At 38.3% G+C, this 10806-nt stretch overlaps 1 protein-coding gene across 1 annotated transcript; it reads left to right on the forward strand.

Moving 5' to 3' along the window:
* Positions 1-15: 15 nt before the first annotated feature.
* Positions 16-930, forward strand: LOC128915492 (protein BTG1-like). Its single transcript, XM_054215863.1, has 2 exons — positions 16-187; positions 283-930. The coding sequence occupies exons 1-2, from the start codon at positions 70-72 to the stop codon at positions 633-635; spliced, it is 471 nt and encodes a 156-aa protein (XP_054071838.1). The 5' UTR covers positions 16-69; the 3' UTR covers positions 636-930.
* The last annotated feature ends 9876 nt before the right edge of the window (positions 931-10806 follow it).

Below are 10806 nucleotides of genomic sequence, written 5' to 3' on the forward strand. Positions count from 1 at the left end.
CGGGGGCGGCGGGGCTGGCGGCGGGCCGGGGCGGCGGCGGCGGTGCGGTGCGCTCCGTCCGGGGCGGCCATGAGGACCGAGATCTCCACGGCGGCGGCGTTCGTCACCCGCCTCCTGCGGGCCGCCGGGGGTATCGGCGAGGAGCAGCTGCGGTGCTTCAGGGAGTGTCTGCAGGAGGCGCTGCGGGGTGAGCGGGGCGGCGCGGGGGGGCTCACATCCTACCCCATCCCATCCGTGGCCCGGCGGCATCGCGGTGAAGCTCCTCTTTGTTCCCTCCCGCAGAGCACTACAAGCACCACTGGTTCCCCCTGCTACCCTCCAAGGGCTCCGGGTACCGGTGCATTAGGATCAACCATCAGATGGACCCCTTGATAGGAAAGGCGGCGGGGATGATCGGACTGAGCCACGAGAGGCTCTTCCAGCTCCTGCCCAGCGAATTAACTCTTTGGGTCGACCCTTTCGAGGTGTCTTATCGTATAGGCGAAGATGGGTCCATCTGCGTCCTTTACGAAAGTCCCCAGCCCGGTGGGAAGACGACCAAGCCGCTGGAGAGCAGGACCAGCTGTAAGGAGGAGTGGAGAATCGGCAGAGCCAGCCCTTCTAAGAATTACAGCATGATGACAGTGTCTAGTTAAAAATTGCTATTCCTTGTACAATGATGTATGTATCCTAATCTCGTAGTAAATTTAGATGTAACTGAGATTTTTGGGTTTTTAATTATTTTTTTTTCACCCTATAGTCATTAAAGGTGTAGTAGTACTGCCAAGCTTTCTGTGTCCAAGGGCTAATGTATAAAGCAGTTCTTTACACTGCATGTTACTTTCTGGATCGTGTACTTGTAAATGCACTGTACAGTCAGTTGATTGTTTTACACATTTATATTTTCAAAGAAGTTTTGGCTATTTGTAATAAAAAAGCAATATTGTAGCACTCTTTTTATGATGGATTTTAGTCAAGATTAAAACTTGCTAAAACATTCCTCGGTTTGCAGAGCAATAACATGAAGGGGGGTGGGGAAACAGATCTAACAAGCTGCACATAAATCTTTCCAGTGACTTGTCTGCACAGATTTCTCTCAGGGTCATTCAAGTTTGGCTGCGAGGCACAAATCAGAAAAATAAGAGTCATTTTTTTCCTTTTTCAAAGCAAGCATTTATTGGAGGGCTGGCTCCCATCATGCCCCAACGTTTTGACAAAAAGAATTGGGGAATTAGTTTGTCTTGTTATTTCTACTTTTTGGAGTAGAACAATAAAGACTTGCTCAAACTGCATTTGACTTTTTGGGTTTTTTTGTTTGTTTCCCCATCCCTCCCCCCGAGACTTTTTACATTGCTCTCAAAGCTTCCTCTAGCTATTTCTGATCATCACAGATAGCTTTACAGCTAGAAGGGTGTAGCTTTGAGCATTCATCTTTATTTCAGATGATGACCAAAATGCTTAGTTTCAGTGAAGCTTGCTGGCTGTGTGCCTGAGTAGAGCTGAATAGTCTGCGTAGAGCTGCATGGTTTGGTTTTTGTTTGTTGTTTGTTTTTGGTTTTTTTTTTTAATGTGTGCTGTATCAAACTGAATGACAGCAAAAGTACTCTTCTAACAGTTGATTTATTGCAAAAAATGCTTGAGTTTATCGGGAGAAGATGGAGTTTGTATTTAAAACTGCAACTTAAAACCATCTAGGAAGCTGGACTGAAATACTGATCATCAGTACTGTGTAACTACCTTCACTCTTCAGGAAGGTAAAAACCTTCCCATTTCTGACATTGAGTTACTTCTCGTTTTGTCAGCGTCTCTAATACCAGTTGGGTACAAGTTTAGTAAAATGATCAAATACAGTGGCTTTGATGTAATAACAAAACTTTGTGTTGCTAGTTTGCGTGGAGTATTGATATCCCAGTAAAGGATTCAATTTACGGATATTGCTTCTATTCTGAGAAGCAGTGGTCTGTGTTCTAGCCATCTGCACAGTGTTTAGCATTGCTGGTTTTTTTGGTAGCCTGGTATTCATGCATAGTTGAGTACTTTATGAAAGGGAGCTTTGTCTGGTGTTAGTTTGTCAGAAGAAAAACCAACATCTTGCACTATGTCAATAACATGGTAAAACATAGAGCGAATGAAGGGGCAAGTCTGGGCAAACTGGGAACTCCATCTGGCATAAAGAAGTTTTTTCTTTCTTTGTGTTGGAAAAAAAAACCTGTTGCTATTTGCCTTACTGTCTTGGAGGCAGGCTTGTCTAGTAGTATTTGTTTAATCTGAACAAAATGCATAGTGCCATTTTCTTGGTAATTAAAACTTTGTAGAAAACGATCATGTGTTTCTCATCTATCACTCCAATGAATAAGTTTCTGGGTTACTTTAACAGATGGGTGTTAAAGGTCTTGTGGCAAACTGCCCATTTTATTATATGAGATCAGTTCATGTTCTATTCTCTTTGGAGGATAGTAACGTTGTGGGTTTTTTTTCTCTGGTAAATGCTCAGTGCAGGTAATTCTATTTCTTTAGGACCTCTAAGGGACATATTTGACACAAGTGTGAGTAATTGAACAGAATAAATTTAAATCTGCTAAGGGTAAGATAACCTCTGATTAAATTTCATTTGAAAGATAATTGGCCATGCTGCAGATTACATTAACAGTTTATCTGAAAAGATGTGGTATGAAGTTCTTAATTTAACAGTGGATTTTACATAGTGGTAAACACTTAAAGTGGAATTAAAGATGGCTTGGGACATGGGATATGATTTCTAGCTACTGGATGTGGTTTGACATACAGAGAGTAGCGAAGACCCTGGATTAATCCCAGCCATGGTGAATTCTGTTGCTCTTTATTTATTAATCCTATCGCATTCAATAGTTTGTTTCATGTGTTATATACTATCTTGTCTCAAGTATCCTATGCTCTCTGCAGATTTGATACTTATCACTGAATGGGATGTTTCTGTTATGAGTAATTCAAGTTCCATTTCATAAACTTAAGCAACAGGTGTAGCGTTGAAGCTTCTCTGCAGACAAGCAGGTGGAGGAGACTGGGGAGCTTGAAGAAAACCCACTGAAGCAAACACGCGGGCTGCAAGTAAATATGCTGTGATGTGTCTGCAACATCTAGAACTACATTTAATTGCTTTAAAGAAAAAAAAAAAAGTCAAAGACCTACTAAAGGCACAAAGGCTGTTTTGAGGGAATAGACTGCTTGGTAGTAAGCCAGGGAGGCTGCTGTTTGGAGGAAATAGATAAAATTAACTTTGCATTTTCCCTGAAAGGTGGTAAGATTTTGGCTTGTTCGTTGTAATGGCAGAATGCAAAACTGATCCTATTTAAAATTATTGTCACACAAAACTGACTGCATCTGATGAGTCATGATTTATAACAGAATGGCTTGGATTCTATAGGAAGAGTTATTGCATGCCAGCCTCCTTGAAGAAGTAAAAATAGGTAGAGGAAGGGTATATTTGTTTGTTCACATGCCTGTTTGTATGAGGATGGGTTAACTCTTGCATAAGTAAAGCTGAATGTAGAAACATACATGGAGGAAAAAACATACATTTGCCTGCTTCTCCAAAACTTTGCCTTGCTGCGAAGACCTTTGTCTTTCTGAGTTGCAGAATTCAAATGATACAGAAGGTCCTGCTAGTTTATATAGCCTGACCCCTTATGTACTGCAACTCCTATATATCACAACCCTGACTTACTATTTTGCAATTAAAGAATACAGAGGTATATAGATTTGACCTGAAAACTTCAAGACATAAGGGCACTCTCTGTATTTGTTTCAGATTCTGTTATCTTTCGAGTTAGGTAAGTTCAAATAGGAAATGTGGTATGTTTTTTAAGTTTAATTTCTAAACATTGGTGTCCTTATTTCTTTATCCTCAAGATCAAAGAGTCTTTCAGTATGGCCTCCTGTATGCACTTTATACTGCAATCCAGTTAAGTCTGTTTTTTATTTAAAGGATTAAAAAGATTAAGCCTTTTAAGTCTGAGCGTAAATCATTTTCTTTTAATTAGGAATTACATATATGCTTTCTGCAAATGCTCATTCCATTTTTTTAATATGTGCATGAGAATGTGTGAGCAAGAAACAAGTGCAGTGAAGCAACCGATCCGGATCACGCCGTTCCCACCACTGTTTGCCATTCCGCCAGCACTGATGGTACTGTGATTTTCACTTCACTGAGAACAAGGTAAAATTACATTAGCTCTAGTACTGACATAATGGCTAAATATGAGGTCTTTTACTTAACTTGTTTTTAATTCACTTAATGTATTCTTCACTGTGTTATTTTGTTTCGAATGCTGCATGTTTTAGGTGAAGTGCCTTATAAAAGCCTAAATAGTTAGTGTTATTGCAATTACTCACACAAAGGATTAAACCTGAGTTTAACACGAAAGCTCTTCTATAAAACCATGTTGACTGGCATTAATGATACTGTTTTCCTTTTAATTATACTTCTTATTATGAAGTGAGTTAATACTTCATTAATTAACCTCCTTCTTACATTTAATCCATGATTAAAAGTGTTCTAACTCTCCTGCAATTATTAGTTGTTACTTTTTTTATATATATTGGGACACCTACTCTGGAGAAATTTTCTGGTTATTCCCATGTGCATCGGACATAGACGTTGGTGACACACAGATGCCCTAAGGCAGTTCTCTTGGGCATTTTTCTAGACCTTGTGGTTATGTTTTTCCTTATGAAATTCTACAAACTATCTTGATGACATCTGTTTTAGTCATAAATATATTGGAAGTATTTCATTATCCTCATGTAGTAGTTACCCGCATTATCAAATACAGATAAGTGGTATTTATTGAACACATACAGCTTTTTCTTCACTTTAGCAATTTTCCCATCTTCATCTTTTTAGTACTAGAATCCATTTATGTGCTGATGTATCGTAAAAGGTCATTGCTTTTGCATAGCTGTTTTTCATAGCTATTTTAACTTAGCTATTTTATCCTTCCATGTTTTAGCTTCCTTCAGAGATTTTTTACTTCACAATAATCCATGCATGCTGGCTTTTTTCTATTTCACTTTTTTTTTTTACTTGCATGGTAAGGGGTGTGACTCAGAACTTTGATCTCATTTTAATTTCTGCCTTACGTTGTATCAGTGTAGCGTCGCATCGCTCATCAGTTTGGCTTTGTGTGATTCCTCCAGGCTGATGCATATTGCCATGGCAGAGTGGGAGGACTTGTACTGTTGGGTTGATAGAAGCATTCTGGTTCTTGAGTAGTAAGGTTGCTTTTTATAAATTATTTTTTCTTGTGGTACCAGAATTACTCTTGGTAACTTCTATGTTATAAGAGTAATAGGCCCATCTATTTTCATTATTTGCTTGCTGGGGACTGAATTTATTCCAGTAATAACAAGTGATATTTTGCTTTCCATTATAAGGCTATGTAAAATTTTCACTGAGAAGTAAACAGCTGATTTTAGCTTGTAATGTGGGTAACTTCTTGGGGGGACAATATATTTTAGTTGAAATGGAATTGCATGAAAGAATCATCTGCTTGGGAGAGTCACTTTGCACTTTGAGATTCAGCTGCCCCTCGATTGCAATCAGTATGACTAATAGATCTCTAAAAAGTATCAGGAAGCAATGAGAATGCAAATTAAATTGTGATTTGTGGAAAAACTTGGCTTTATCATTACTTTAAACTATTTGCCCCCAGATTATTGATGGTAATATTTGCATAGCCTCATTAGCAGAAGAAGCTGTATAGTATCGGTTATTCTTCCCCCTGGTTCTTAAAAATCCAAAGAAACAAAAACTGTAAAAGATGATAAACATCTGTTCAGTTAAATTAAACAGCAAGTCAGTTTTGAGTCACTGAAAAATAGAGGTGCAACCATCTCTCCTCATAAAATAATTTTGCTGTGCTTTAGTAGGAAGAAGAAAAATGATATCACAAAATTGTTCTATAATGTTTCAAGCAAACCTCTCATGCTAAATAAGCTTAGAAAAATAAGTTTGTAATCCTGGAGATATGCCAAGTGTGAAAGTTCATCTTTGATATGAAGCGCATTTTTTAAAAGAAAAATGCATGTATAAAAGTATAAGTGCAGTCTTTGTACATGCTGTGATGCAGTAGCTTCAAATATGAACCTTCTATAGCATAAACTCTTATAAACTTTATTTGTAGCTCAGTAGGAACAATTACAATCAACTTCAAAAAGCGATTTTTACTATAGGGTTTTTGTGACCACAGTATGATGTTTGAGATGATGCTGCCTAGAGCCCAGTCATGCAAACTGTTGTTAAATTGATCATCTAACACAGGTGACATTAGTGACTTTGGTCTCAGATGACTGGTATTGCTTCTGTGTACCATTCCCAGGATTGTCTGCTACATGAATGAAGAATGAACAAACACGCAGGAAAACGGAGGGAAAAGGCAGGTTGTACTGGAAAATACTTCTTAAACTGTCTGAACACCAAGCCCTGGGTGTTCCATTAGTTCTAGGTAGTCAGAAGAGAATGCTGCCCAGAAGCAAGGTCATATCTTCAGCCTACTTAACTTACTTCATTTTACACTGAGTGCCAACATGGAACTCACCAGGGCTCTGAGGAGGAAAGGACATGCCTGTTATTTATAAACACTTATGAATATTCTCAAATACTAAGAAATTACGGTATTTGCTTTATTTTGCATGCTGCATATAGATGAGTAAAATACTAATGAGTATTCCTAGTGTACAACATCTTTACGTGCAATTCTATTTGAATAACTGTGCATATTTGTAAGATGAATATGCAGTTGACTCTTTGCAGTAGTCCCCTACATATGATTTATACAGCATCCTTAGAATTGAACTGGTGTTATGTGAACGTTTCTGTGGCAAATGTGCAACCTGAGGGTTAGATTTGCATAAAGGCACATGTAGGAGTGATGGAAAAGAATATAAATTATACTGGTTTATTCTTTTATATATTCTTGGAATAGATTACAGCAAAAGCCAACCCTTAGGCTTGCCTTCTCTTATTCTGTGAGTTTGGATTATCATGTGCTGTTAGGAAGACAGTCTATTTCTTAGGTGGCAGAAGTATAAATGAAAACAGAATTCTTCTAATATTATGACGATATAACATTTTATTTAGTCTCAAAATAACGTATTACTCATCCAGATCCTTTATTCTGGGATATACCAGAGGTCGTCCAATGCACATCTCACTTGACTGCACGTTAAAGGTTGATACAAGGGTTTTGTCAGAGGCTTTTTCCTCTAGGGGAGGAAAAATATGTACAAATGTGTTGGTAGAGGGTTGGCTTGTTCATTTTGCCCCATAGTGTGATGAACTGATACTGAAACCAAATGCGTTGAATATTTTGATGTGGATTGTGAGCTATTTTTTCAAGTGGTTGAAGTATGCGTGCTAAGACCTCAGTCAAAAGCGATTAAATATGTACTTGAGTTTGGTAGCAGTGCTGCACATTTAATGTGGAACTAGGTATTTTGATGGATGGAGGTTTTGCTGAACAAAATTAATTCAGAATCTCGAACTGCTGTATTTATGGAAAACTTGATTTTATCATTAGTCTTTTCACTAAATGATGTTTATCTGATATCTCTGACTGTCTTCAGATTTGTTTTTGATTTTGTTTTTTTTTCAATGACTCAATGCTACACATTTTAAGTAAAAGAAAGTTGTTGCTTATATAGAAGTCAGTAGAATTACTCCTATGTTTAACATTTAAAGCCTTTAGGCTCAGACCTGGATGAACATTTTGAGCACTGGCACTGTTTAACTGAGTCCTGCGTATTAGCTTCATGGAGATCCTTTTAGATTCTGAAGCATGAAATGAAGATTTAATTGTAGCTGAAACCTTAGCTGTTCTGAGTCACTTCACCAGAAAAGAAAATAATTTGTTTATCTGTGTTAGAGAGTCACAACTCTGTGTGCGCCATATGTCTTGATGGTATATTCAGAGAAAGCTGTGTGTATTTTCTAAAATAAACAGATATCTGTCTTTTTTTCCGCAAGCCTTTAACATTGATTCTTTTTCTAAAGGTGGTCCATCTAAACCACTAATCATTGACCACTCTCTGGAATGAAAACTGAAATAAGCCTGGGAGCAAAACTTTGCTGAAGTTAAAGGGCTTCTTTTCAGTTGTGATCCAGAGTAGGCTGTGTATCAATCTCAGTTTATGTGACTAGAAATCGGAAGAAAAGCACATAAAAGACAACTTCTTGTTGCCCTCTCCTCCTTTTCACCTTTCTGTGGTTTCTTTGTCCTTCAAATAATCTTTTCTCATTAAATTTGCTAAGCCTTTGAAGCCTTTGCATCAACATGAAATGAAGAGATTAATGCTTGTTTATTGGCAGACACCATGTCTTGACAACAAATGTAAGAATAAGAATAGTAACCAGTACTGGATTAAAAAGGGAAGATTAATCCAGGAATTTGATGAGACCTTTTTTTCCCAGCTTATTACTGCTCTCTTGTTTTTGAACCAGATTGGTGAGTGTAATGCCATACCACAATGTACCTTTTGTATTCTGTTCTTAGCGGCAATAGTATTTTAAATTACCTGGAAGTTACATTTGCAAAGAGAATTATCTGTTCCAGTATGACTTCACAAGGGTCCACAGTTGAGAATACTGAGATCTGGTATCAGCTTTGTTAACTAAGGAAGGGGGGCAAACAATAATGCTGTTGAAAAAAGTTACCTGTAACGTATGCAGCATATCAAACAGGATCCTGAAAAGCCTTATACATTTTTTCTATGCCCTTTGCTAATATGTTTTAGAATATTTGCATTTTTTGCAGCAGTTGTTTCCTTTGGTAATTACTTCAATATTTATGAAGATTGACTTTTTTTTGGGTAGCAGTGCTGGGTTATTGTTCTTCTAGTAATACATCTCCTGGTGTGGTTTGTTTGCCTATAAACTAATTATTTAATATGTTGCTGTGATAAACTGCATGTTATTTCCACTGCTTTAGATACCTAACTAAAAAAAATTTAAGCTGGAGTTCCATTTTTGGCAACAGCATCTAAGTTTTATGCCTGTATCTACAGTTAGTTTTATTCTTACTTAAAACTGCCAGTGAATTAGTAGGCCTAAAATATATCCTTTGGTCTTTTTCCCAGTAAGTCTTTTTCATTTGTAATACAGTTGTCTCCTGTTTCACACTTTGTTTGCTATTTTTAACTTTTTTCCCCCGCAAGTATATGCTGAAGTCTTTAATTGGCATTTGATTATCTTTTTGGGTGAAATTCATTCAGTTTCTCTTATCTCTCCCTCTATCCCCCCCCAAATTTGTAAGTGCTGTATTTGTATCTGAATTCATGTGGTTGTAATCAAACCTTTTTCTGGGTTTTCCAGTATTCTTCTTTCCTCTGTGTGTCACATCAGTGATGGCTCTTACCTTGTCCTACCAATGTTTTTCAGTACTTGTTGAATGTTTTCTCTGTTTCAGAGAATGAGAGGTCTGTCACCTAGAGAGATAGTGTTTGTTATATAGAACATGTAAAGGGTTACCATTTACAGGCTATAATCCTGTGTTCTGACAAACTGGGCTACAGGAAAATGGAGGAACTGAAAAACTTGCATGCAAAATCTATGGGTAGTTGCCAATTTTATAGGGAGACAAAGCTGAGCTTACTTTTGAATGATTAACAGTCTTGGGGGAATTTGTTTTCCCTACCTTCATGCTTTACTGATGGAGCTGTTTGTGTCTTTGTTTATATTTTTTGGAAAAGGGACTGTTTTTAATATTTTTATGTAAGCCACCTGGTGCCTTTGTGGATTTCTCCATATAAAAACAAATAAAGCAGTGTGTCAATGTTTGTTCTCTCACCTATTATATAAACTCCCCATTCACATAAAAGGGTTCGTGTGTATTTTTTTTTTTAATTTATATGACTTATCAGTAACACTTCTTTTTTGTTAGACATGTTTGGAATTATTGTTTTAGGAAACTGGTGGCAGAAGAATGGTTACTTTTGGTAGAGGTAAATTTTTTGCAAAGGTAAATATTTGTTAGAATCAAAGATGCAGGACTGGATGGACAGATGAGGGGAAGGCAGTGGATGTTGTCTACTTTGACTTCAGCAAGGCTTTCAACATGGTCTCCTACAGCATCCTCACAGGGAAGCTTAGGAAGTGTGGGTTAGATGAATGGACAGCGGGGTGGATTGAAAACTGATTGAAAGATAGAGCTCATAGCGTCATTGCTGGGCCACTCTCCATCATCTTTGAAAGGTTCTGCCATTGTAGAAGGCTATCAGATTAGGCAGACATGATTTCCCCTTGGTGAATCCATGTTGAGTACTTCCAATAGCTTTCTTTTTCTCCACATGCTTTTGAGATGATGCCCAGAACAACCTGTTCCATCATCTTTCCAGGGATGGAGGTGAGGCTGACCGGCCTGTAGTTTCCTGGGTCTTCCTTCCTGCCCTTTTTGAAGACTGGAGTGACACTGGCTTTCCTCCAGTCCTCAGGCACCTCACCTGTTCTCCAGGACCTTTCACAGATGATGGAGAGTGGCCCAGCAATGACTTCTGCCAGCTCCCTCAGCACTCTTGGGTGCATCCTGTTCAGGACCCATGGACTTGTGGATATCCAGTTTAGTTAGCTGGTCTCTAACTTGATCCTGCTCAACCAAGGGGAAGTCTTCTGTTGTCCAGACTTTCCCTGTTACCTTCAAAGTCTGGGACTCATGAGGGCTGGCCTGAGCAGTAAAAACCAAAGCAAAGGTGGCATTCAGTAACTCTGCCTTCTCTGCATCCTCTGTCACCATGGCTCCTGTCTCAGTCAGCAGTGGGCCTGCATTTTCCCTAGTTTTCCTTTTGCCTCCGATATAC

This window comes from Rissa tridactyla, chromosome 10 (assembly GCF_028500815.1).
Source record: "Rissa tridactyla isolate bRisTri1 chromosome 10, bRisTri1.patW.cur.20221130, whole genome shotgun sequence".
Classification (NCBI taxonomy): Eukaryota; Metazoa; Chordata; class Aves; order Charadriiformes; family Laridae; genus Rissa; species Rissa tridactyla.

Bases quoted from the DNA above. Each gene is read 5' to 3' on its own strand.
- LOC128915492 (XM_054215863.1), top strand. From the start codon at position 70: ATGAGGACCGAGATCTCCACGGCGGCGGCGTTCGTCACCCGCCTCCTG. The intron at 188-282 runs GTGAGCGGGGCG...TCCCTCCCGCAG, and splicing joins TCTGCAGGAGGCGCTGCGGG to AGCACTACAAGCACCACTGG.